The sequence below is a fragment of the Argentina silus genome, assembly GCF_951799395.1.
Source record: "Argentina silus genome assembly, chromosome: X".
NCBI lineage: Eukaryota > Metazoa > Chordata > Actinopteri > Argentiniformes > Argentinidae > Argentina > Argentina silus.
In genome coordinates, this window is record NC_139653.1 from 1,669,630 (window position 1) to 1,697,463 (window position 27,834).

The window sequence follows — 27,834 nt, forward strand, 5'->3', positions numbered from 1 at the left end:
CATCTTTTTGACTAGTTTTCATGATATATCATTGGATAATACACATGTTAGTACACTATATGTCATTGTTTTAAGTCTCTATTAGTGAGATATCTATAGCAGCAAATGAGTCTTAAGTTGTAGTGGTTCATTTTGCATAGATCAGGGGTTCTCAACCTTTTGCAAGCTAGGCCCCCCCCAAAGCTGGTTCATTGCAGTTGGGGCCCCCCCTCCTCCCGGCACCACACCACCCCCCCTTCCCGGCGCCACCCCTACTACACCACCTTGCATAGATAGATAGATAGCCCTAGGCTAGGCTATTATTGTTAGGCCCACACTATTATTATTATTATTATTATTATTATCATCATCAGTAGCGGTAGGTAGGCCTATTATCATTACTAGGCTATTGCTATATAATTATATGAGGTTACATGCTTTATTGTTGTTGTTGTTATTATTATTATCATCATCAGTAGGCCTATTATCATTACTAGGCTATTGCTATAATTGGGAATTGGCACCAGACCTCTGATATGAATTTATGCTTTATTATTGTTATTATTACTAGGCCTAATAGTAGGCACATCATCTGCATTTTTTTTACAGAAGCTTGCAGGTAGGCGATGTTAATGTGAGACCTGAGCCTGCTTTGCCTTGCAAAGATCCTCAATTCTTGGCGCAATGTCTGATAAACATAGCCTCAAATCATCCTCGATTTGTGCACGATTGCGGTATTTCGTTTTGAGTGCAGTAATTTTTGAGAATCCTGCCTCACACAAATATGTCGACGCGAAAGGGAGGAGGATCTTCAAGGCGAGTTGAGGGTATTCCTGCATCAATGCTGCCCAGAATGACGAAAGAGCGCAGGAGGTAAAGAGTTCCTTCAGCCTACTGTCACTCTTCAGCTCAATAAGCTGTTCCTGCATATCAATTGACAGCTCGTTTGCTGTGCACACAAATGAATCTCGAACCCACGCAAAAGAGCGATAATCCTCTTAAAGTATGTCGCAAATTGTTTTCTCATTGCTGACAGGTGCTCAGACACTGATTGAAATAGAAAGGAGAAATCGTGTGACGTGCCTGCATCAGTGATAAAGTCTGCAAGGCTGGGGAACATGTCGCAGTTCCCTCGACTGATGCGGCCATGCCAGAGGTCAAATCTTTGTGTGAAGGCGTCCACTCTGTCTGCGAGGAGCAAAATATGAGTTTCGCGGCCTTACAAAGACAGGTTGAGGCCATTCAAGCGGTCAAATATATCGACCAAATAGGACAGAGACGCAAGCCACATAGTGTCATCCAGATGCTTTGCCAGATCTGATTTGATTTGTCAAAAACCACTTCACCTCCTCTCGCAGCTCATACAACCGCTGTAACACCCGCCCCCTGGAGAGCCAGCGAACTTCAGTGTGCAGAAGCAGCTGTTCGTGCCCTGAAAAAAAATAATAATAATTGCTAGCTAGTTAGCTAAGTGCACGCCTAGCAGTTAAAAAATTACTGGCTAGGGCTGAGATGGGGATAATCTTTAAAAAGACTGTTTGTGGGGGTAGTCTTTAAAAAGACTGTTTGGGTTTTGAAGTATAGGCCTAAGTAAATCGATATCGAGATTGATAACAGATAGACTAGCGAGAGTTGGCACAAGCGAACTTGGCAATAGACTAGACTAGAGTGAATGGAGCTACGACGCGTGTGCGGACGCTTATATAGTAGCACTTACGTGACGTCGCGTCACAGGCTCAAAATACTACCCCCTGTATTGGTAGATTTGAAATGAAACTGTGTGGTTGATTTGTTTGTGTGTTATAATAGTCCAACCACTTGCATTTCGATATGGGGGGAATCTGTTGCATCTCCTGTAGGTCTACTAATAGCCAGTGAGTCCGTGATTTTTCGTGTTTTTTTTTCCTCCCATCCTGTAGCCTACTCGCGCCCCCCCGGGAGAGTGTCCGCCCCACCGGTTGAGAACCACTGGCATAGATGAATGAATACTTGGGATTTAGCTACTGGTTGTTCTAAAGCATTTTGTAACTGCTGTACTTTGATTGCTAACAAAAAATGACCTAAATAAACATTTTCAATGTTATCGATAGCTATAGCTTAACACACACAGCCGGACATACCTGGAAACACGTGATAGTGGTGACACTACAGTTTGTTGAGGGAGTTGGACACTAGAGGGTGCCTTGTAGCTCTGGTATTTCATAGTGAAGTGTTTAAATGGTCTATCTATGCAAGTACAATAACGTAATAATGTATAATGTAAACATACATGCACAAAATAATTATATTTTGAGACCATCATAACAGAAGACTGACTAAAAACATTCAAATGTTTTTTTTGGTATAAAATATCTCTTTATGCTCACCCCAAAAGTTTCATATATAGGTACTTTATGTATGACACCCCTCATGGTTGAAACTCCCTTCGATAAGTATACTAGAAGTTGTCGAGTACAGTGGTAGTAAAAATCATGTTTGGCCTCAGAAATTTTTTTGTGTACAGTGCACTACTTGCCATTAAGAACATGTTTATATTGAATATACAACACAATAGTGATCATAATTGTATAGGTTTCTGCAAAACCTCACTTAGTTAGACATATAAACAAATAAAAATGACAGGTAATGTTTAATCAATTCCATTTTATTGCTCATCCCACTCCTTCATCCTTCCAGTCTGTCTCTGACATCCAAATAAGTATATACAATATTGTCTTCAAGCAGCATTAGGTGGCGTCTTTTAAAATAAGTAACAGAGGGAGATACAGTACCAGTCAACTATTTGCAACAGCAAAAAAATTACTTTGATTTTCCTGCACTCTTTTCTAATGAGCTCATGTAAACTGAAGTTTAGAACAAAAACATTGGAGAAATAAAGCTGGTTTCCTCTCAAGTAATCAAATTCAATAAAACTATAGGATGGATTACAAGAATTCCACAGTTGTCAGCTTATGATGTGTATGTACATCATCAAATACAACAGGTGTTTGAGCAACTAAATAATGTGACCATCTTCCATCTCCTCCTTCAAATAATCTCCAAGATAAGGCTAAATTACTGTCACAACAAGGTCAAGACAGCAGAGTCCAAACTGTAGTAGAAGCTTGCCTGGCTATCAATCTGTGGCACAAAACCATTGGCTTCAGCCTTCATGTGGGAAGATAACAGAACACAGGCTTTAGCCTTCATGTGGGAAGATAACAGAACACAGGATACACAAAAGCACTCTCTATGCAAAAGGCCATATGGGACGTCTGTAAGCTAGTAATGTGATGCAGAAAAAGGCTGGTTGGTTTGTGTTCTCATGCATGACCTGAACTTCAACATTGGAAACCACTGAGTGAGAGTTCCATGGTCAACAGTAGATCCAAACTCATACTTTGTTTGGGGGAAGAAATGATAATCATGCAGTATATTCATATTCACAATTTCACAAATAGAAAATATAAGGCATTTTCACTTCATTCATATCTCAAAGTACTCTTGCATGAACTCTGCTGCAATGGCCTGCACGTTGTTTTCAACTAGTGTAGTTTCTGCCCTGGCCAAAGCCTGCTTGATTGTACTGCTGCCCTCCCTGTTGGAAGAACTGTTCAAACTGTCCTCCTTGGTTTAAAGTCTGACCCCCTCTTCCTCCCCAGCCACCTTGTCCTCCTCTTCCACCTCTCGCCCTACCCCCACGACCCCCTCGGCCACCCCTCTCTTGGGGTCGACCACCATCTTGGTGCGGGTTGTCACCTCCTCCTCCTTGGTGTCCTCCTCCAGAGTGACCAGGGCCCTGGAAGCCACCTTGATAGTTCCCACTACCATAACCACCTCTTCCTCCACCCCCTTGATGGCCACCTCCATCCAGGTAGTGGCCCTGGTAGCCACCGCCTCCGCCTCCGCCTCCGCCTCCGCCTCCACCACCTCCTCCTCCTCCTCCTCCTCCTCCTCCATCCGACCAGCCACCCTGCACCTTACCCCCTCTGCCACCCCCTCCTCCACCCCTCCCGCCCCTGTCATACCCTCCTCCTCCTCGCTCGTAACCTCCTCGCCCCCCCTGGGAATACTGGTCGTAGCCCCCCCTGCCACCTCCTCTTCCACCCCCGCCATAGTGCTGTCCACCTCCTCCCTGAGGACCATCCTGGCGCTTCTGCCAGGTGGGCATTTCCGGTGGTGGCGCCTCGATCTCAGTGGGTCGCCCGCCTCTGTCTGGAACGCGTCCCATCAGTATCTGCTCAATGAGGAAGGGAGAGACGAGCAAGAAGAGATGATTGAGTGTGACAAGACATCACAGCGATGACATAAAGGTTTAAGTTAGCAAGTGCTGAAGTACAGATTTGCCCCAACCTTGTTGATTGCACAAGCAGTCTTCTCCCTTATCCTGCCGCTGCTTGTGCGCAGAATCTTGGACAGGTCCTCTCGTGCAGCAAAGAGGTGAGCCACAGAGACATTGCTCTTTGTGGCAAGGGCTGAGCGCAGGGGCTGATATACTTTGGACAGCTTTTCAGCATGTTTCTGTGTAACAATACAAAAACATTAGTGCATCTCATTATTTTACAGATAGAAAAGCATTTCATGAATAAACTATAAATAACTACGCTTTGATTTATAGTAAAAAAATAAATAAAAAATACAATATGAGTTTAATGTTACCTTGGCTTTGTCAGACCAACCAAAGGACTGAATAGTCACATCAAGACGTTTCAGCAACATTTTCCTTCTGACTTCATACTCATTCACAAGTGCTTGGTTGATGGCCTCAACTTTTTCCTGTAAAAGTGAGAATGTGTGTACAATGCCAAATTGAATAAGCTGCAAAGGATCTTATTATGCCATTTATTTGATTATTTCAGACTTAAGAGTATTACCCAGTGAACTGGTCCAAGTGCCTTCTTCATTAGAGGGCCTCCTACATGAGTTGGTGGCACTTTGGCTAGAGCCTCTTTCAGCTGAAGGCAAGAGAGAAAACATGAAGGTTCTGAGAACCAGAATTTAGCTAGCAAACTAACAGTATTTGAGTATAATGCAGCAACAGTACAATCATCACAACAAGACACAAACATACCATGGCATGATCATATGATGGCATTTTACAGCAGCCTGATGTGACATGATTGACTCACCTTCTTCTCAATCCCGCTGAAGAACTGGAACATGGTGATGTTGGCTGGAGGTTTGGACATACCCAGGGCCAAGCAGATGCCCTTCAGCTCCACAAAGACACCACTGCCCCCAGCCTCCTGTGCAGCTTTCTGGGGCTTGTTAACCAGGATCATCCTGGAGGCCTCCAGCTCAGAGATCAGAAAGGCTGAGGGCAGAAGATCTTATCTGAAAATGGCTCTACACAGACAGAAATCAACAGACTGTATTTGCTTTATCAAATCCATGGCAATAAATGCTGTAGCAACAACCATGAATTAACTAAAAATTAATAGGGTTGATGGTGCTCACATACTAATGAGCAGTAGGCAGTTGGTCTTGTTAAGGAGCCTCTGAGTGACGTCGCATGTGGTGAGGACAGTGTAAGGGCAGGCCAGTTCAGACAGGAGGCCACTCATCTCCAACTGGAAGCCCTCAGCCTCACTTGGACCTGTGGGGGGCCGTGGGGGTTAGATAGGAGAGAATTTTACTGTGAGAGAAGCAAATATTAACATATCATAACATATCATCTTAAGTACACTACAAATCTGGCACAGCCCATAATTGTAATATAAAACAGTGTTGAGTCATCGGTTTAGCGATGTTGCCGTCAAATATGAATGAATCAGAGATGTTTCAGGCTAAAAACTGACTTACAGTTGGTGGCATGGACATTCTCCTCCAGTTGACAGTAGAGTTTGAGTTCAGAAACTATCCAGGCACAGAGTTTGGTGTACTCTGGTGCCTCCGCTCCCCCACTCACAGCAGCCTCCAGTGCTTCATTCTCCAATAGAGGGCCTTGGTACCTGAGATATCAAGACATGCACCTGAATTAATCTCAATATTATTAAGGATGGAGTGATGTGATGCTATTCAACAACAGACATTCTTAGGCTCAATTTGTGAAGAACTCTTATTCAGTCTGTTACTCTATATGGAAAAGTGCTGTAGTCAAGTGTCTGGCCTCTCTCTCCCTCTCTGTCCTCAGCATCTGTGGTCCATGACTGTAGCTGGCTGGCTCAATGCTGAGGGAATATGCAGATTTGTCTTCCCTGTGAAAAGCTATCAGTCAGCTATCAGCTATCAAACTCCATGTCTATGTCACAGGGTGGAAAAACATGAGTTCATTTTGGGAGTGTCAGGGTATAAGGAGAAACACCAGTAGTTAGTCTGCTAATTAAGAGGCACACATGTAGCCATTGATAAATTAGAGGGGAGCTGGATAAAAATCCTGTGTTTTGTGTAGTTGGGTCTCTGGGAGTGGAAAGAGCTATTCTGTTGGACATTCCAGAACTAGAACCTGGACCCTTAAACTTTGATTGAGAGAGGAGCGGTCCCCTCTAGGACTAGCTGAAGACGACGGGTGCTTGAAACGTGATTTCCCCCCCCGACGTCGCAAAAATGTTTGTTCTAAAACGATCGGGACATCTCAAACATACACATCGTCATACATGGTCGTGGTACATGGTTAATGTAGAGTGGAAACGTAAATATTGCGATTTATTCAAGTATCTGGAGTAAAACCTGTTCAACTGTGATGAGTCGAGAAGGCCGTCCAACTCCGTGTCAGTACTAGTAGATAGCTCGATTATCCAATTTAGTCATGAGATAGGTGGGGCCTTTAGCAACCTTTTTAAAGATTGCTGCCACAGTGTATTCATAACACCTAGGCGGTGCCCCCTCCGAGTCCTCCACACGCCACTGAAGCCAGCTGATGTTATTTGAACTCCCTTTGATTATAACCCTATATTAGCTTTAACTGTCGACAGAATGGCATTCGCAAAATAGCAAAAATAAAACATTGATTGTCTTAAATTGCTATGGAGGTAGCTAGCTTGCTATGAATGGAGGGCGTGTAGTGCTTGTTTGGCTGTCTCGATCTCTGACAGTATGAGACACAGGCGACACAATCAGCAGAGCTTAGCTAGCAGCTGCTTTACTGTCTGGCTAGGCAATCATCAGACAAACTAAACATATTTTCAATGAAAAACGTTTCGTCCTACCCAAGATCTTCAAGGGAGTCAAGAATATCATTCTCCATTCCAGTAACGAATATTCCAAGGATCAGACCGTGAAATTGATTAGAAATATTGCCGGAGTGAAGCCCTTTTGCTAGGTTGGCATGCTGGGGTCCTAACCCAATCTTTTCTCATGCCCGTGGCTGGGAGTGGCCGAAAGAATGCCTGCACCGAATTACTCTACGTAGATCAAAGACATTGAATATGTTTTAGAACGTGTCTGAACAAAATGTTGTTCAAATGTAAAAAATAAACTACTTTTATAACACAGTAATTTCGAGATGGTTACTGGAAACAATGTTGCCATAGAGATAGAAGACACACATCAGTTCACATTAACAGTCTTTAGTTGCCAACAAGACCGGTAATATGTAATTGATTGGATAAAAAATACAGCGCTTTTGTAGACACGCAAGGAGCAATTTATTGGGGGATGTGTGTATGCAAACTGATTATTATGGTATCTACCCTTACTATTCTTATGTTTTGGACTCACAAACAGACTAGCTTCAATGGCAATCGTAAATCATTTTGATTTACCTGATTGTCCACTAGGGGGAGATATTAAACAACAAGAGAACGGAACATGGTGGTGATGTCGTTTGTTTCGCTCCATCCTTGATGCGGTATTTGTTGTTGTTAAACTTTATGCACCGACCACAGATGTTACGCCTACTTATTGATAATGAATGCAGTATAGGACTTCTCTACAGAAATGTAAGCAATGCCCCCAAAGTGCCCTTGAACAAAGTAGTAAAATAACCAGGAATATATTTTATTTGACATTTTACTGTGTAACTGTACATGCCACATTATGAAAAACTGAATTCTTAGCACTTCAGGTGTTCATCTATGACATGAGACTTATAATGAAGATACAGTGAAGACTTACAAATCAACCCTTTGCACTTGGTTGAGATGAGCACCACAAGAGATGTCAGCATTCAAATACAGTATGAACAGCAAATACAGTCAAGAGAGACAGGCAGGAAAGAGTGCTACCAGTAGATGATTAGTGTCATTAATGTGTTTTCTCTATATTTTTTGTTTTTATTCCTTTATTGTAGAAAAATACACAATATGTCTTTATTAAATACTATAACCCCCAAGATAATACCTTGCCTACCACTTAAAGTTAAACACATAAATACAGATAGGCATTCCAATCCAGATATTATATATATTTGGATGTAATCACAGAGAGAATTCTGTCTCTTGATAAAATAATGGTGAGTTTAAATAATATGTACACGTATACATATAAATCCAGTACTTCGCTTTTCATGTTAAGATTGGTATACTGTCAATTTCCCTGGCAAAAATGTATGTGGTGGTTGAGTGACATGTTTTTGGCCTCAGAAAATGGCTTTACTTTTCCCTGAACAACTTGCCGACAGGCGGTGGGCTAGATGGTTTATCTAACTGCACTTGCTCAACAGTGAAATTCAATGCATCTATAGAAATGTATAGATTTGGTCACACATACATGAAAGAAATAAAACATTTGCCACACAATGTCAAAATAAACAATGCTACAGAAGGCTCTCCATAAACAATAAACATATCTAAACAATATGCCAAATGGATTACAAATATACAGTACAATCAAGTGAAATAACAACATGTTTTTCTCAAGTAGACCAGTTTATATTAATAATGATGATAGCGTTTCTGATATAGTCAACAATAATTTGTCTGAAATATAATACAGACTTGTTGGAATGTGTCCCAAATATAAAAAAGTAGTCTAAAAAATAAAAGTATTTAAAACTAGTTGCAGAAGTGAGTTTGTCACTCTTGCCACTGTCATTATATCCCTTATTAAAATAGGTAACTCAGAACCATCAAAAGTCATATTGAGATTCAGTGTGGTTTGTATCTATGTGAGTGAATTTGTGACCTCAGATCCTTATAACATTGGGTTGTTGGCATTGATTTGTATAATATTTGACATGCATGCTTATGTTTACCATAACTAGCTTTGTATGGTTTTAAGTCATACACAAGCTAGCTAGCACCAAGACTGGTGAGGAACTCAACACTATTCAAACAGACCAATTAAATGTAACACAATTTAGCCACACATATATACACAAAGATGTTTATGGAATCAATTTGCTGGCCTTGATTTCAGCAAAGTATGGGTGGAGGGAACCTCAATCACCTCATTATCACATTATCCATGTGTCTCCAATAGCAAAATAGGGATATTACTCTGATGCACCAAATCTACATCATTATAACACCCACTTTAATTTATGAGGTCTTATATCTCAGTATTTTCTGCTCTGACCCATAGAGATCTCCAAATCTTCTCTTTGGCTGGCAGGACCGGAGGGTCAGCCCCCTTTGTCTCCACAGAGATCTCCATGTCATACTCACCTGCCCATACCTGCTCCTTCCTGCAGTATACCCTGGAGTGGTGGTGGTGGTGGTGGGGAGGGGGGGGGGGCGTTAGTGGTGGCTTTGTTAGTGGTATCTCTATAGATGAAAATACACTCCTCTTCTTACGTAGCCAGTCGTATCCTTGGTGATGATGGAATTGACCCACTCGCTCAACAGGTGCCTGGCAACCACAGTGCAACCTGCCACCTGGTCTCACACCTGGTGCCACTGTAAGAGAGACAGTCAGTGTTCCACAGACAGGGGGCTTAGTAGAGAATTCCATTACTTCTGCCTGAAGCCCTCAGCTGATTAGACAGGTCAAAGGTCACTCAATGGGTTCTCTGTTCAAGTGGATGGCGAGATAACAACTTACAGCATATTTAGATTGATATGCTCAACAGCCAGAAGACTGAGATCATTTAGCCTCCTCATTGTCTTATGGCGTCAAAAAGCCTAAATGTGACACATAGCTGTAATAAATCTAAGTACATGTCTGTAGTTCACGTTATTGTCCTTATCCTTGTCAGGCACATATTACATAGAGTGAAAGTCCCTTTGAAATAATTTTGCAAACCATAAAGCTGTCTCAGACTAACCCATCAATGCCATGCAGCTATTCCTTGATTTAAAAACAAGCATCTGTGGTAGTATTGTATTTTTTATCTCATGATAACATGGCAAGTACCATTTCTTGGATTCCAGAGAGAGACTTGTGGAACATGTGGAACTGGTATCATCAGTAGCTACATTAGGCTTGGCAGGCATTTTGAATCCAGTAACCATTAGAAACAATGTACCTGACTACCTCCATGTTCACTCTCACTTAAACTTCATCTGTTACCTTCTATAATGTTGCATCTCCTCATATGCATTCTATCTCTGTACATTAATTCTCACTCACTTACCTTGACTCATCTACTAAAAACATTCATAATATCCTCAAAACGTTCATCCAATGTTATCAAAACTAAGATCTCACATGATCCAAATACTAGTTATTTCAAGGTACAGTATTGTACTTGCCCTTTATGATTCTTTCAGCGAATTATCTAGATGGCACACCAACTGATTTGTGCACTACAGTCCCTATACACACATACTGTATTAAATAGTAAGCACGCACGCACGCACATTTTTGATGAGTCAGTCAAGCACTGATGTGTCTTTGAGCCCCAACAAACCTTCTTCACCAAATAAGTCCAGCAGTCAAGGATCCTTTGCCAATGACTCTCTGATGAGGTGTGAAGGCAGGGTGTAGAGCTGGGGGCATTCAGGAGTCCCCCCCACCCGCCAAACATGTTTTTTTTTTTCAGTTCTGCCAACCGAACTCTAATCCCCATTCACCTTCATAGGTCTATCTGTAAAGCCCCAATGTTGTAATGTAGCTCACTGGAGCCTTGTCCATACTGCATCTGCAGGTCTGTGGAAGCCCCCTCCTACTCCAGGTCCCCAAACGGGGGCCTCAAGCAGCCAAGCACCTCTCCCAGTGAGGAGAGCTTCCTGGGGAAGGCACCCGGGGCCCTTTTGGAGTGCTGGGTACGGCCCTTGGTGTCACCAAGTCAGCTGTCCTGAGGGAAAGAGGAGAGACACGCAGGGTCGTCACACACTCTGAGCTCACCGTGAAGGAGAATCCAACAAGACATTCACAAGAACTCACGACTGAACAAGATATAACATATATATATATACAAAATATATCTTACAAACATGCCAATCCAACTCCTATCGCAATAGTACAGTATACCACTCTGAATAGTATGCATGCTTTAGATTTTCGTTAATTTAAGTTAATTTATTGTGCTGTAATCCACTTTCAATTTTTATGTTTTGATGACTTTGATTACATCATAAAAATTCAAAACCAATATACATGGTTGTAACAGCTGTGATATTTGTAATTCAAGGAGTAAAATCTTAATTGGTTGATTAAATGATTGATTGATTTCGCTCACCTATCTAGTTAGTTGAAGGTGGCCACACCAATAGTTGTTTAGGTAACACTTTACATTAAGTTGCCCATAAATGTATGTTACTACATAGTAATAACTGTGGTATCAACATTGTACTTACATAGTTACTACTATGTAACTGCTATGTTATTACAGTCTAGCAGTATCGGTTATTACATAAGGGGAATGCACTGGGATATTTGGCGTCACCTTTCACACATTTTTACATGTTGAATGGAATGTTATTCTTATCCATTGCCAGTTTTGACATTGATCGAGCAGACTCCAATCGTATAACCATGTGTAATAACTGATACCGCTAGACTGTAAATACATAGCAGTTACATAGTAGTTACTAAATAAGTACACAGTTATTACTATGTAGTTACATACAATTTAATGTAAAATGTTACCGTTTTTTTTCTGAATCTGTATTCGAAATAGTTTGAAAAAGTAGTCACTTTTTCACAGTGGTCATACTGAGGTCTATATACAAATATTTGTATATACTCAGGGGGTGAACAAATTAATTTAGATTGAATGTCTCATAGTTTGGGAGGCAGCACAAATAATGGTGTTTCCAAGAAACCATAAGCCTTTCCTTTTTGTAGAAATATTCCCAAGGTTGATGAACTCATAATACAATTTAGGACCCCGAGTTTATAACAGCCAACTTTGTCTAGATAAAATCTTCAACACACTGCTTTTCAGCCCAAATATTGGCTCTTTATTTAGCCTCCTTAAGCTGATGAAAATAAACAGTTTTCACATAAGCAAGCCACCATCAATCTGAGTGCTTCTGTGGCCTCTGTGCTCTCCCTTCATCTAGATAATCTCACAGTGAATGAAAGAGAAACGACCCCTCTGTGCACAGTTACTATATCCCTTGTTTCCAGGGGGATGGAAATACTAGACTTTAATAAAAAAAAATTCAATTGTGCTGCGGTGCAGCCGTAGGTAAGGGTTGAAGGACACACACACTGAGAACAAAGACATGGCACAGAGCTCTCAGCATATTGTTCTTCATCTCTGATTTTGACCTGGCACAGGTTATTCATTTTGGCCTTGATAAGAAAACATGTTGTAGGAGGGCCAGAACTGGAGAGAATAAGTGTTCAAACATGCATGAGAGATGATGAGCAAACGGGTGAACGACCACATGACAAAGAGATACGGAGTGATAATATGAGACATAATGTGACACACAGGAACACAGCGAAGTACGCACGCACGCACACGCCTTCTCTCAGGAGTCGTTATACCTTCTCTCGGTGAGCAGTTATCCCATTGTGCACCACCTCAGCAGGTCCGTCTGTCTGCTCCTGGGAGTCTCTCCGGCCTCTGGGCAGCCCCTGAGCCTCGTTCTCCCAGCGGGCAAAGCCTTTGTTCTTGGAGGACTTCCTGTGTGGCCGGTACCTCATCTTGGGGAAGGTGTGGGAGCCCCCGTCCCCGGCCCCCCAGGTGTGCTCCGGCCACAGGGGCTCGGTCTGGGTGGCCTGGCTGGTGGTGGCTCTCTGCAGACGGACTGAGATCCGCTGGGCCGAACCTGTCATCAGGGTGATGGAGTTGCCCTCCAAGTTTGAAGCCCCTGGTGTCACCGTAGGGAACTCAAAAACCTCGTCCTCATCTGCAGAGGGGACAGGCAATCAAAATAACTGAGGTCAGTTTCCCAAAAGCTTCATAGCTTAAGTGGTTCTTTGTTACTCCTGACAACCCAGCCGCAAGGTTGCAAGAGAGTAACAATTATCAAATCCATGTTTGCAGATCAAACTTAGTTTGTAAAACGAAATTTGCCAAATGAAGAACTTTGCTGGTCTATGGGAGGAGAGGGCCTGGATTGTCAAAAGAGATAATGTAGTACTTCAGCTACGAAGCTTTCGGGAAACTCACCCCTGACCAAGATCACGTCAGTCGGACCGGTGTCATTGTATCACCTTAACAACCTTGACTGAAGATCCCATTTGGGAGCAACAAACCAGGAGTGGTTTTATCATGTTTTTATTTTTTCTAATGGGATAAAGTTTCACCATTGCAAATGCCAAACAAAGTATTCCGTATAGAGCGCATGAAACTGCATTAGTGTCCGTTCACTCACATGGCAGGCCCACAATAAAAATAGGCACCATGCCACTGTGGGTGAAAACAGAGTAGGGGAGTGAGGCAAGGTGTTATTGTGGCCCTACCTTTGCAGGTGGGCAGGGCGGGGCTGCTGGGTAGAGAGCTGTGGGTCAGTCCTCCGGGGGAGACACTACCCAGAGAGGTGGAGCGCAGCAGCTTCCTACAGGCTAGGACCAGCAGCTCCCTACACTGCTTATGGCAGTTCACCCCGCAGTCTGAAATACACACACACACACACACACACACACACACACACACACACACACACACACACACACACACACACACACACACACACACACACACACACACACACACACACACACACACACACACACACACACACACACACACACACACACACACACACACACACACAGGTCCACACAACCAGTTCAGCAGTCCTCCTTCCATCCAATTGTGTGTCTTTTCTTTTGTCAGTCTTTAATGTGCAATTGTTTTCCAATTGAGTCCAATGATAGGAGCCTACCTTTGCACTTGTATCCCTGTTTGATGATACCCCAGAGCTGCAGTAACAAGAGGGGGCAGGGATTGGAAAGGCATGTTCACGCTTCAACTGTGACCAGAGACGGCAGTGTGTGTGTAGACCATTGTGACATAAACAGGATACAATCCCTCACAACACCCTTCCTGTAGAGAGTGTGTGAGTGTGTGTGTGTGTGTGTGTACATGTATGGATGTGAGTGTGTGTGTGTGTGTGTACCTATGTGTACGTTCATTCGTGAAAACAAAAAACTTTTTTAAAATCCTAATTTGTTTTCACTATGACATTGACCTTGACATTGAGTAATACCTATAACACGAACGTACATAGATAGAGCGGATCCATTATACATGATTTGACACAGCACAAGAACGCACAGGTAAGGTTCACTTTCATTGTGGACTATCTGTGAGTTTTGTTTTTATATATTTTAAGACAGTGGGCCAATGTAGCCGGAAACGATGAATGTAATGCGTCTCTATATGTATGTTGAGTCCCTCTACGCAGTGAGTAATCTCTGTTTCAGAAGGTCATTAAGACCCATACGGTATGAACTAAACAAAGATATAGTGGTAAAGACAGACAACAGGAGTAACCATGCTACAGCTTTTCTCAGTACTATGTCATGTATTATGTATCGTTTCCAATTGAAAGCTTGAAGTGGTTTGGCACAATATACTGTAGCACACAGTTGCTGACAAGAATCAACCAATAGGCATACATGCATTCTTCCAACCCAAACTGCTCTCTAGTCATAAACAGGACATCTTCAGTGAGACAAAGTACAGTATACATACAAATCCAGCACAGTGCTCGCAGAAAGTAGGCTTCAGGTACGTCATCTCCTGGAAGTTGTGAATGAAGCCAGGGCCCATCTTACACTGGAGCAATGGGTTGGCCCTTAGGAAATAGGCCACCATCTCATCCTTACTGATCAAGCCATCCCTGGGGAGTGAGAGAGAGACAAGAGGTCCTGTGTGGCTCAGTACGGTAGAGCATGGCGCTAGCAACACTTAGGTTGTGGGTTTGATTCCCGCTGGGACCATATATTGTTTACAAATAATGTATTCACTAACTGTACTGTAAGTTGCTTTGGATAAAATTGTCTGCTAAATGGCGTAATTATATTATATTAGAGAGTTATATTATATTATATTATATTATATTATATTATATTAGAGAGTTATATTATATTATATTATATTATATTATATTATATTAGAGAAGGGGGGGTAAGAGTGTGAAACAGTATGTGAGAAAGAGAAGGAGAGATGGTCAGAGGAGATGAGGCGAATAGAGAGATTCATTAGTGAGTAAAAGAGAATGATGGAGGGGTCAGAATGAGGCCTATGAGAGGCTATGACTTTACCTAAATCCCAACTGTCATTTTTGTCTGAAGCAGAGCATGAGAGAAAGACAAGCTCCCAGACCCATTACCTGAGTCACACAGGCCCACTTAGGCAGACTGGAATGTGATTTGAGCGTTCCAGTGAACAGATGAACCCCCGAGGACAGGGGGGGGGGCACTGTGTGTGGAGGTCTGTATCCTTCACGGACTGCCATAACCTTCACCTCCCTCCCTCCCTCCCTCCCCAAGCTATGGTGACAAAAGAGCACCACTCCCAGTCAACAGAGCTAAAAAACAAACATGGCTCTGTTGTGACATCAGTGTTTTTGCTACAGATTCATGATTGCAGATTTCACATGACCTCACTGCTAAGTTTATGTTAAAAAATGTGTTGTTGATTGGTTGTTACTGCAAAATCATCACATTATTGTCAAATGTACTCACAGCAGGACTTATCTTACACATTCATACATAATCAAGATTTAACTTAATCAGTCCGCAGGTAGTACATCTTGAGAACACCTTGTAAATTACTACTTCTGATTAAACACTGTATTCTGTGTGTTTGTTGTGAGAGAGGGAGAGAAATGGGGTGAATGTGTGAAAGGCAGACTATGCAAAAAGTTACATGTGTGAAAGTCAATGTCTGTGGGGAGTGTTGTAGGTGTGGAAGCTTGAAAATGTGTTTGCATAGAGTATGTGTTTGTGTGTGTGTGTGTGTGTGTGTGTGTGTGTGTGTGTGTGTGTGAGAGAGAGAGGGAGAAAGAGAATGTGTGAGTGAGTGTTAGAGAATGTCTGTTGGTGAGAGGAGTGAGATAGAAGGGTAGGATGAGGTGGTGGCATATAGCTGCCTGTGACAGTTCTCATCATGTCATGTTGGAGAGGCACTCACTGGTCCTTGTCCAAAACACAGAAGGAGTCCAGGAATGGAAAATTGGCAGCAATGCTCTCAAAGTCCTCTTGAGAGATGTAACCATCGTGGTCAAGGTCGTAGTTCCTGAATACAGACTTCCCAGAAAAAGACAAGAACAAAAGAGTAAAAATAATACAATACACAAGCACTTAATCACCCAAGAGCCAATTACCCGAAATGTGTTGAAACCTATTTTTAGTACTGTTGTAGGACCATTGTAGGGATATAATACATATGCCTCATCACATTTTTGGGATTGTGACACAAATAGTCAGTATATTTCCCATCACTAGTGAGTAAAGGCTCTTACATCCACCACCTTTCTGATGTGCTTGTTCACCACAGAGGGGTCTGGTTTGGTTGTCACACCTGACGACCAGTCCAGGGGAGCCATAGGCTTGTTGGGAGAGGTCGGAGAGGTAGGCTATAGAGGAGATGTAAACAAACATGGAGGGTTTAGACAGCCCTCATTTATACACTATTTTATTATCTGGGCAAGATTTCAAAGTTTGTTGGATGATATTTGTCCAATGATGCATTTTAAGATTGGACACTCACCAAAGACTTGGGGTTTCGTGGTTCCCTCAACAATGACAGCTCATATATCTCATCTTCTGTGTAGTAAAGGTCTAAAGAGAGCTGGAAAATGTTTTATTGAGTCATTCATAGGTTACAATAAAACGTAAAAAATAGATGAAATCTATAAAACATTGCATTTGTGGTGGATTAATCGGTGTAGAATCATGAGTCCCAGACCAGTTAAGTACCCACTGTCACTCACTGAGTAGCAGGCTGTAGCCTCTTGCTTACTGAGTAAGATGGTGGTTTACAGAGCGAGAACACGTGGGTATCTGTGTTTAATTGGATTCCCGCTTCATCAGTCACTTCACTTCGTATGAGATCCTACAAAATGCTGCAATATGGTAGCCACTCAAAGTACTGACGTTACTTTGCGACATTGAGTAAACAGTAAACAAGTTCAACACTTTTAGAAAAAAAGGCTGCAGTAAATACCAAAAAAGGGTTAGGCTTAATTTGTCCCTGTAGAGGAACCCTTTTGATAACCCTTTTGGGTTTCATGTAGAACTCTTTTCGGTGGTTGTAAATGGAACCCAAAAGGGTTCAACATGGAGCCCAAAAAGGTTAACAAATACAGTGCCCACCATAAGTATTGGGAAGAGGAGGCATTTTGTCTTCTTTTAGCTCTATACTCCAACAGTTTGGATTTGTAATCAAACAATTACTAAACAACCCTAACAAGCAATTAAAGGACAGATTATCAGCTTTAATTCAATGTTTTCTTCTTTCATGTTGGTGTCACCATTTAGAAATTACAACCCACATAGTCCCCTTTTTAAAACATAGTCCCCCTATTTCAGGCCACCAAAAGTATTGGTAAATTGGCTTGACAGTTGTTTCAGGTAAGTCAGGTGTTACCTTCACATCATTTATGCAGGCATAAGAGAACTGTCCATGTCTAGTATTGATTCTAGGCTTTGCATTTGTTTTTGGAGTCTGCTATTGGTGTCTGTCAACATGAGGACCAAAGAGACGTCAATGAAGACGTCAAAGAAGCCATTATGAGGCTGAAATCAGAAACATAGCCAAAGCCTTAGACAGTTTGTAACATTATAAAAAAGAAAGAAAGCCCTGGATGACTGAAGAATGCTCACCATAATTAAGAAAACCCCCAAAACAACTGTCCCACAGGTCAGGAAAACTCTCCAGGAGGTAGGCGTAAATGTGTCAAAGACTACCATCCGCAGAAAAAGTCACCAGCCGAGTTACAGAGGCCTCAGGTTATGGTTTGCTAAAAAGTACTTAAAAAGTCTGCAGAGGTCTGGAAAATGGTCTTGTGGACAGATAAGACAAATATGGTCATGTACCAGAGTGATTGCAAGAAGGTTTAGAGAAAAAAGGATCTGCCCAAGATTTACAGCTTTACTACCTCTTATGTGAAACATGGTGGAGGGGTTGCTATGGTTTGGGTATGTATAGCTGCCACAAGAACTAGCTAAGAACTTGCTGTGTAGAACTAAGAGTACAGAAACATCTTATCTGCTCAAGTACAAGCAACATTTTTTTTAAATGTATTTACAGTAGAGAAACTGTACAAGGGGGTAGTGGGGATGAAGAGGTCTTTAGGAGGGACAGTTAAGATATAGCCTGAAGAGATGGGTCTTCAATCTACGGAAGATAGGTAGTCACTCTGCATTCCTGACAGGGAACCAAGGACAGTGAAAAGCCGTGATCGAGAAGCGCGACTGCTGCTTCCACGCAGAGGTGGCATTGCCAAGTGGCCAGCCGAGGTGGAAGAGTGGAGTGATCGGGCAGGGGTTTGGGGGCTGATCCATTGCTTGCGAGTAGCGAGAGGCTGTTCTCTTTGCTGCCCGGTAGGCAAGCACCAGGGTCTTGAATCTGATGCGAGCTGCTACCAGGAGCCAGTGAAGGATGTGAAGGAGGGGGGTGACATGGAAGAACTTGGGGAGATTGAACAACAGACGGGTGGCAGCATTCTGGATGAGCTGCAGAGGTCTGATGGCGGAGGCGGGGAGCCTGGCCAAGAGTGCGTTGCAGTAGTCAAGGCGATCACAAGTATTTGGACCAAGAGTTGTGCTGCTTCTCTCGTGACAAATGGACGTATCCTTCTGATGTAGTGGAAGAATCTACAGGACCATGCTGTTGCTGTGATGTTCGCCGCACAGTGGTTGTCAAGGATCACCCCAAGATTCTTGGCTATCTGGGAGGAGGTCACAGTAGAGTTCTCTGCTGTGATGGAGAAGTCTCCAAATTCATTGGATGGTGCTTCCTCATACAGTAAGACAATGACCCCAAACATATTGCCATAGCAACTAGGGAGTTTTTCAGGGCCAAAAAGCGGAAAGTTGTTGACTGGCCAAGTCAATCTTCAGATTTAAATCCAATTGAAAATGGATTTAATTTCCTGATGATAAGATTTTAGGCAAAAAGACCTCAAAACAAACACCAACTGAAGATGGCTACAATACTGGCATGACAAAGCATCACCAGAGAATATATCCAGCATCTGGTGGGGTCAATGGGTTGCAGACTACAGGCAGTTATTTAATGCAAAGGATTGTCAACCAAATACTAAACAGGAGTATGTTTAAAACATTTTGTACTTTCTAAATGGTGAACCCAATCTGAAAAAAACCCACTGAATTAAAAAGAATTAAAGAATTAAAACCCTAACCCTAACCCTAAACATCTCTATTTTGACCCCATAGTAATTGTTTGATTTAAAATCCAAACTGTTGGAGTATAGAGCTAAAAGAAGACAAAATGCTTCCTTTTTCCAATACTTATGGAGGGCACTGTAGTTCCCCTACTGAGACAAATGAAGAACCCTTTTAGAACCTTCTTTTCTTTTAAGAGTGTGTATACAGGTACATGTCCTGTAGATGGGGATTATTGTTTTAAGAGTGTATACATGACCTGTAGATGGTGATTATTGTTTTAAGAGTGTATACATGACCTGTAGATGGGGATTATTGTTTTAAGAGTGTATACATGTCCTGTAGATGGGGGTTATTGTTTTAAGAGTGTATACATGTCCTGTAGATGGGGGTTATTGTTTTAAGAGTGAATACATGTCCTGTAGATGGGGGTTATTGTTTTAAGAGTGTATACATGACCTGTAGATGGGGATTATTGTTTTAAGAGTGTATACATGTCCTGTAGATGGGGGTTATTGTTTTAAGAGTGAATACATGTCCTGTAGATGGGGGTTATTGTTTTAAGAGTGTATACATGTCCTGTAGATGGGGATTATTGTGGGGCACTCACAGTAAGCAGATAGATGAGGTCCATGTTGGGCTCCACCTGCGCACTGGCACTTTGGAGGGACACCAGCTCGTTGAAGGTGAGGTACAGCTGCTGCATCTTGACGATGTTTACCATGTTGTCCTCCACCCAGTCGGGGAAGACCACGTGTACGGCGATCAGGTCCTTCAGGTGCACCCCCAGGATGGGGATCTTGAAGCCTTCGCAGTCGTTAAAGGCCTTGCGGTAGGCACAGTAGTTCCCGTTGGAGGAGACCAGCTCTGTCATCTCGTTCCAGATCTGGTGTGTGTGTGTGTGTGTGGGGGGGGGGGGGGGGGGGTAGGTCGGATGTAAGATACCGAAGCGGAGAGAGTGACATGACAGCGATCAAACATAACACTGGACAACAGGACACAAGGAGGTGTGACTGTACTTCTGCAACCTGACAGCATCGAGAGTAGTTAAATGTACAGGACAATTGTTCATCTGATGTTTATCAGATCGTTAAAGTCAATAAATTTCATGCGTGGCAAAATTAAAGGATTCTGAAATGACATCATATGTCAGAGGCTGCCATAGAGACGAGGCAGGCAAATGGGGGCGGGGGGGGGCTGACCTTGGTGACCTCGAGGGCGAGGTGAGAGTGTGTCTCCTTCAGACGGGAGATGGAGCTGTGACTCAGGCCTCCGACTACCGCCATCAGTGTGTTAAAGTTCTGAAGGTACAGGAGTTTCTGACAGGTGGAGAAAGAGAGAGGGAGGGGGTGGAGAGGGAGAGAGGGAGGGGGTGGAGAGGGAGAGAGTGGAGAGAGAGAAAGGGGGAGAGAGGGGGGGGTGAAAGAGGGGGGTAAGTGCTAGTCATTAGTCTACTGAGTAAGTCCTGTAAGAGCAGCCTGATGGACTGTAATGGAGAGACGGCCCCAGCTTTCTTCTGAGATGGACCTAGCATGGTCCTAAATGTCTGTTAAGCAACACAAACCATGTTCTCTCCCCTCTGTACTAAGCAATTAGACATTGAGAATCACATTAATAGTGAAGAGACATTGTTATTGCTGGAGGGAAACCCTGTACATATCTATTATCTATTCATGCACATAATGGATGTGCCTCGCTTGCACACCTACACAATTTTTTCACCACCAGCTGATGTAAATCCCATCTCAAAGAAACTGAGCGTTGCATACTTTTTCTGCACACTATTATAACTGGAAGGGTTTGAACCGGAGACCTCTGGCATTGATACCAAAGACATAAACCGTGATAGAAGTCGCAGGCAGGGCTACCTCACTAGAGTATGATTCCAAATCATCTCTGCTACACTTTTAGCATACAGTATCAAGGTTTAAAAAAATAAAAATAAAATTGTATTGTAAAAAAAATTAAATAAAAAAAAGACTTTTCCTTTAATTGTTTGTTTTTGTTGTTTTTATTGTTGGTGTGTTTGAAACTCTCAATTTCAATTTCCTTTAATCACCACAGTTTCATGTTACCTAGCACACCAGATCACGTGGTACTATAGCAAGCTTTGTACAATGTGATAGGAGAGGGTGGCTACTTCGCTCAGTCGTTGAACGATCACACTGATTGATAGTTCAAAGACAAGAGGCAAGTAGACTATGTTCAATATTCGTGGCCATATTAACTCAAAGTAGCTTACAACCAAGTCAGAAAGTTAATTTGAGTTGATGTGGCCATGCAATTTTGAACTTTGTCTACTTGACCCCATCACTCCCATTGTTTTTTTGTTAAAGTAAGCTGAAGTTAGTAGTGGCTATTTAACACTATAAGATCTGGGCCTTCATTACTAACCAAAGTACCCAGAGTGAGGTCCGGAGGCCTCCAATTGGTATAACTGTACATAATGCAAAATCGGTCAAATGTGAAGTGCCAATGCTTGATAACAAGTAAAAGGAACATAAATCTAAAGCAATAATCACATGTAATGAACCTAACTACCATCTACAAAATCGAACTAAACCTAAAGCTTTCACTGGGGGGATTAGGGCGATAATAGTCTCTCAAGACAGACTCAGAGCGCTCCACACGCTGTGAGAATAGGCATTATCAGGCCACACCACCACACCACACAGCTACATCCTCTCTCTCTCTCTCTTTCCTCCTACCTGGGCAACGTTGATGTATTTGGTGATGACCTCTGCCCGGTGTTGAGGCGTCAGCTTACTAAGCACCATGAGCTGAACCCATTGGGACACACCGTTGAACAGGGCGATGGATCGCTCCAGCGTTGGGTTGTCCACTAGGCACCCGTGAATCACATAGCTCTGGTAGTTTGTGAACTGGATATGGGGGTTAGAGAAAGAGAGAAAATGTTGTATATGGCATATTCTGTTTTCCACCTTTTTGCAGTACAGAGCATTTTAGGGCATTTATACTGTCCACTATAGAATTATTTTCGGTTGAGGAATGGGATAACCTTGCTATAAAATGGATGAACCCAGAAATAGTATAATTTGCTGTAAGACGAATAGGAAGTCATTACAGATGCAGCTGAAGACAATCACTTTTTTCATAACTAGTTGAGATATTTGCAGCCGCTGACTGAAAGAAATTAACTTGTGTGGTGGGAAGGCTTTGGACACCACACCACCTGTCTAGGGACACACATCTACCTAACCAACATTCACAAACACAACTACTCCAATTACTAGCATTCTTATCTCTTGTTAAAAGCCAATGCTTTGTTGGTGCACTAACAGTGCCAGAGTGGCTAAAGAGTTCAGTGTAAAAAGAACCTTTGAAGAAGGTCACACAGTGGGTCGACAGAGATGAAAGGACTCTAGCAGGTGGACAGGTTCTCAGATGGAACATGTCTTTTCCCACTCACTGATATCCTCCTGATATACTTGAACACTCACTGATATCCTCCTGATAGACTTGTACTCTAGGAAGGTGAGGTGTTCCGCCAACTCCATGGGCTCTAAGTGGTCAAAGAGAAGGGAGGCTTTGCCCTTTTTGGCCTGCTTCTTCCTCTGTGTCAGCTTTCTCATCCAGTCATATGATGGGCTAGGGAGAAAAACACAGGTAAAATGCTGCAGTTTATATACTGAAACATTAATGCGTGCGTGTATGCGTGTGTGTGTGTGTGTGAGTGTGTGCGTGTGTGTGTGTGTATGTGTATGTGTGTGTGTGTGTCAGTCTTTGGGCGTCTCACATGGTAGAGATGTCGATGAGTTTGAAGTGCTCTTCACAGCCCAGCTGTTCGGCCATGTCCCTGAACTCCTCGGTCAGGCGGATCAGGCCCAGGTCCAGGTTGAATTCTGCAGGGAACGTCACGATCCAGTACCTAAGGACAAACACATTGAGGACACTTACTGTCTCTTTCAATAAAGGATATTCTCCTGGGGTTCACCAGACTAAGTGCACCTTTTATCATAGTTGGAGAAAATTGTCTGTCCATTTTCGCAACTATATTCAGATTTTTGCTCATGCAATTTCAATTGACTTCAATAAAGGATATTCTCCTAGGGTTAATTGCAACAAACATTCTGAATGGGATGACCATAAGCTGGTCTCTTGCGAAATCAGATACAACCTACACTGTCTCTTTGCGGGCTAGGGTGCATGATTTGGATTTGTCACCACATTCTCAGACACTCGCTCACCCACAGGTGTAAAAGAGGTTATCCTAATTGAAATCAAGATTCCCCCTGTGACTAGAGCATCAATTAGTATACACCTGGGGCTCATCTCCTTATTAGATAATCCAGTTGCCACCAAACATCATGTGACATGCCCCCTCCAGTGGATGCTCTAACAGGGCTAAACGGTCAATCTGCTTTTCGACCAGACTAAGTGCGCCTTTCATCATAGTTGAAGAAAATGTTCATTTTTGCAACTATATTCAGATTTTTTCTCATGCAATTTTAATTCACTTAATATTAACAACAATGAAAAGGAACTTTGAACCATGGATTCAAATTTATCCTGGCTCATAGACTACTTTCAAGGTAAGGAACCATCTGCCTTTAAGTTGAACCGAACCAACCAACTTTTTAACCTGACACTATAATGCTAAATCCACAAGGAAATGTAGACATACTATTCCCTAAGGACTTCAAAGTAAAATGGGCTTCAGAAGTCACCGTAGTTACAGTAAGTCACATATACTGTACATACAATACAATACTTGGTACTTTTTAATGTAACATGGTAATGGATTAATAATGGTGGCGAACTGTCAATGGAGAGGTCAGTGAAGTGAGGCCACATTCTCTTGTTAAAGGTTGCCTGAGGGCCTTTTCCATATCAATTATGGATCACAAGATCGTTGATTCACTCAATGCTTTTCACCCCCAAACAATATCTCCACTTGAGATGGCAGGCTGTGGCCCATATGTGTCCCACAAGGACAGCCACTGGCTGTCACTTCAGATGACATCACTATCTCATCCCTTGTTGAATCAGCCAGTCAGTCACGGAGCCCCGGGAACACAAACACAGGAACACACTAAAGGCACATCATTACAAGGGGTAGTTGGATAAGCAACAGAATACTTCTTCAGTACTACAGAGCTAATAAGAAACTGGGTGGGTGAGAATGTATAGTATTTACCTCATTAAATAGCAGATCTTCAGTCTGGTCCGTTGGCAGTCATCTCCCTTGCCGTCACGGTACGTGGGGTTGTGTCAAGGAGAGTTTTGAAGAACCATTAATAGAAAAATGACATGACATAAAATAACATAATAAACATTTTCAGAGACAGTGTCCGATGCCAAATTGCAAATGGACACAAACCGCCTGTTTCCCTGTTTCCTCTATTTTCCCCCAGCTTTTTGAGAGGCTTTGGGCTGAGGGCCAGGTCTGCAGTTCTGCCTCTCTTCCATCACCTTTAAAGCAACACAGCTGTGCCACTGTCCAGTATCCTCACAAGCATGGCACGGACCAGACAAACCCCCTGCCTGCCTTTTCTGTGGTAATGTGTGAGTTACTCATTCAGCATTCAGGATCAGCAATCACAGTTATTGGAGGTATTGGCCTACTACACACAGTTAAAACACCTAATCAATCTTTCCTCTCTGAGGTCGAACAAGTAAACAAAAACACACATCTTATTCTTACATGCGTGCACATAAACACGTCAACACACTCATGACACATTTACAGACAAAATGAGAGGCCTCAAAATGAGAGGCCTGTATGGGATACAAAAGGCTACAGTAGGTGAATGAGCTAAATAAAGACCTCTCAGCAAAAGCGTAGCGATTACTAATACATTTTGTTGGGTTGATGCAAAACAGTGAGCCTTTGTTTTCTGTCACATGAAAGAGGCTCTCCTCTCCAACAAGTTAGTCCTCTGGGCAGCCAGTGTCGTCCTGCCTGCCTGATCCACACATATCACAGCTGGAGAAAACCAAACTAATACAGCTAACCACGGGTTCAAGGTCAGATATTAAACTTCTCTTATGGTCAATGTTAGGAAATCAGGAAATGTGCGCATGCACGCACGCACAGACTTTTATTAGGCGCAAAGCTGGACACCTGGGGGAATAATATCAAAGGAATGTATGGATCTTGCATCATCGTTGATTAGGTCTTTCCTAGAGAGATGAGATTCTGAGTTTCGAGATTATCTCATTCCAGGAAGCCGGGAAACACTTTTAGGAAGAAGAAGTCCTAACCATGTTGAGTGCTTGTCTGAGGACCATGCACACATGACAACAAACCACTTAAGTGGTAAACTGTCTCCAAGAAAAGCTTGCTTCTCTCAATGTATCAGATTAGAAAGCAAAGTCATGGCACTCTAGATTAAATCCTATGGAGAGTGCTGTTAGATAATAAATGCTAATCGATTCTGTCCAGGTTGAATTTCCTGTGAGGGCATCTTTATCTCTTACATTCCTCTCTAATGGACTTAGGTAGTGGAATTTACAGGCATACATATTAACGCACAGCTATGTAATGATAACACACAAGACACTTCATTCAGCAAAACCAAAACACTTACAGCATACAGTTATGCAATACAATAATAGCCCATTACAATACTTATTTATACTACATTATAGTGTCTTAAATAATCTCATAAAGAGCTATTCTCAGCTGTTTTCAGTAAAACATTATATTATATATATATATATATATATATATATATATATATATATATATATATATATATATATATATATATAAATATAAAATGAAGATATTGAAGGCCTTCATGCCTATAATGAGTTATTTAATGTGTGTTACCACAAAACCAGCTATACTCCACATGTTGGTATGGGAACACAAAATCCATTGAGCACTCACCATGGACTGTGTCATACTGTAAACACTACTGGAGGATGCCCCTACTGGCCTGCTGTATATATGAGCATTGTAATACAGTTCTTCATTGTAATATATATGTGTATATATTAATATCTTTGTTTTTATAGGGTCTCTCATTTGCATAGGATTCAAATACACACTGTGTGGATCAGGTTGTACAAGACAGCCTTTACAAGTTGAATGGCTGAGAGGAAAAAGCACAGTCAATGGGACAACATCATCTCAGTCACTCTAAAAAATTGGTCTATATCCTAGTGGCTAAAATAATCCCTTAATGGAAAAAAATCTATTTCACATCCATTATTGTGTTTGCAATGAATTCAACTGATACAGCAAAGAAAGTGGCTGGAAATGTGTTTATTTGGTTTTTACTACAAAGCATTAAGTTTAGCTCAAATCCAGCACATGCAATGCAGTTTCCACACCATCCCTCATGCGAAGAACAGTGGTAGCTGCATCAAGTTATGGGTATGTTTGTCACCAGCAGGGACTGGGGAGTTTGTCAGGATCAAGAGAAACATATGAAATTTGCTAGGTTGGTGGTGACAGCCTAATCCACACAGTGTGTAATTGATTCCTACCCTATAAAAAGAAAAGATATTCATTCCGAAATCACACACATACAGTGCCTAGTCATCATACCCTGTGAAATCTTTACCTTTTGTCACATTACACCCTGGAAATTTAAATAAATCAAATCTAACTTTGTTGAGCTGTATGTACACATTATAACCCTCATCATCAAAGTGAAAATACAAATTTTAAAAATTCTGGACAATTATTAAAAATTAATTAGTGAAATACCTGGTTTGGTTAAGTGATCAGCCCCTTAGAGCAGTGGTTCTCAAATGGGTCTACGCGTACCCCTAGGGGTACTTTGGAGTACTGCAGGGGGTACTCAGAAACATTTGGTACTTTTTAAGGTATTGGTTATAGACAATTGTAAAATAATCCCACATTAATATAATCAGTTAAATCTGGGTACCAACATACAAGTTTGATAACCTAAATCTTTATTTAAAAAAGCATTGAGCATATCACGTTCGGGACAATGACGTATGTCAACATTGATTGAAATACTTGAAATAATTTCGCGCCAGCTAGCTAACTGTATAACAATTGTTTCACCCTGAGTAATTCTGAAAGCTAGATAATAGAAAATGGACAAGTGGTTAAAACGCAAATCTGACAGCAATGAGAAAGGAGAACCAGTGAAAAAGAAAGCTCATCCAGAAACGCCAAAATTCCGTCAATATCAAGAAGAATATATTTTAATGGGATTCACCTCCACATGCTCTGACCCTCCCCTGGCGTTGTGCTTCTTTTGTGGGGAGAAACTAGCCAACAGTTGCATGAAGCCAGCCCACCTCCAAAGACACCTAAGCACAAAGCATCAATGTCATGTCGGTAAGCCACCAGAG

At 42.1% G+C, this 27,834-nt stretch overlaps 2 protein-coding genes across 2 annotated transcripts in view; both read right to left on the reverse strand.

Moving 5' to 3' along the window:
• Window positions 1-3,493: 3,493 nt before the first annotated feature.
• Window positions 3,494-7,231, reverse strand: fam98a (family with sequence similarity 98 member A). The gene is made up of 8 exons (XM_083696389.1): window positions 7,107-7,231; window positions 5,761-5,909; window positions 5,420-5,554; window positions 5,088-5,272; window positions 4,833-4,913; window positions 4,618-4,734; window positions 4,312-4,479; window positions 3,494-4,195 (listed from the first exon to the last, which is right to left on the reverse strand). Exons 1-8 carry the CDS (start codon window positions 7,142-7,144, stop codon window positions 3,500-3,502), a joined length of 1,569 nt encoding a protein of 522 aa, XP_083552515.1. The 5' UTR covers window positions 7,145-7,231; the 3' UTR covers window positions 3,494-3,499.
• Window positions 7,232-8,460: 1,229 nt separating this feature from the next.
• Window positions 8,461-27,834, reverse strand: part of rasgrp3 (RAS guanyl releasing protein 3 (calcium and DAG-regulated)) — a 46,866-nt gene continuing 27,492 nt past the window's right edge. The window contains exons 4-17 of the mRNA XM_083694839.1: window positions 24,695-24,753; window positions 23,294-23,425; window positions 22,998-23,145; window positions 22,245-22,418; window positions 20,739-20,855; window positions 20,147-20,422; window positions 16,898-16,978; window positions 16,650-16,763; window positions 16,319-16,434; window positions 14,876-15,023; window positions 14,064-14,100; window positions 13,639-13,788; window positions 12,718-13,082; window positions 8,461-11,074 (exon numbers count right to left, since the gene is read on the reverse strand). Coding sequence (XP_083550965.1) covers window positions 11,066-11,074; window positions 12,718-13,082; window positions 13,639-13,788; window positions 14,064-14,100; window positions 14,876-15,023; window positions 16,319-16,434; window positions 16,650-16,763; window positions 16,898-16,978; window positions 20,147-20,422; window positions 20,739-20,855; window positions 22,245-22,418; window positions 22,998-23,145; window positions 23,294-23,425; window positions 24,695-24,753 — 1,926 coding nt within the window. The 3' untranslated portion in view covers window positions 8,461-11,065. The remainder of the gene's footprint in view (window positions 11,075-12,717; window positions 13,083-13,638; window positions 13,789-14,063; window positions 14,101-14,875; window positions 15,024-16,318; window positions 16,435-16,649; window positions 16,764-16,897; window positions 16,979-20,146; window positions 20,423-20,738; window positions 20,856-22,244; window positions 22,419-22,997; window positions 23,146-23,293; window positions 23,426-24,694; window positions 24,754-27,834) is intronic.

Excerpts from the sequence above, each read along its gene's own strand:
- fam98a (XM_083696389.1), bottom strand. The coding sequence starts at position 7,144 with ATGGAGAATGATATTCTTGACTCCCTTGAAGATCTTGG. Across the intron at positions 5,555-5,760 it reads GAATGTCCATGCCACCAACT|GTCCAAGTGAGGCTGAGGGC; the intron begins GTAAGTCAGTTT and ends GGCCCCCCACAG. Across the intron at positions 5,273-5,419 it reads CAACTGCCTACTGCTCATTA|CCTTTCTGATCTCTGAGCTG; the intron begins GTATGTGAGCAC and ends TTCTGCCCTCAG.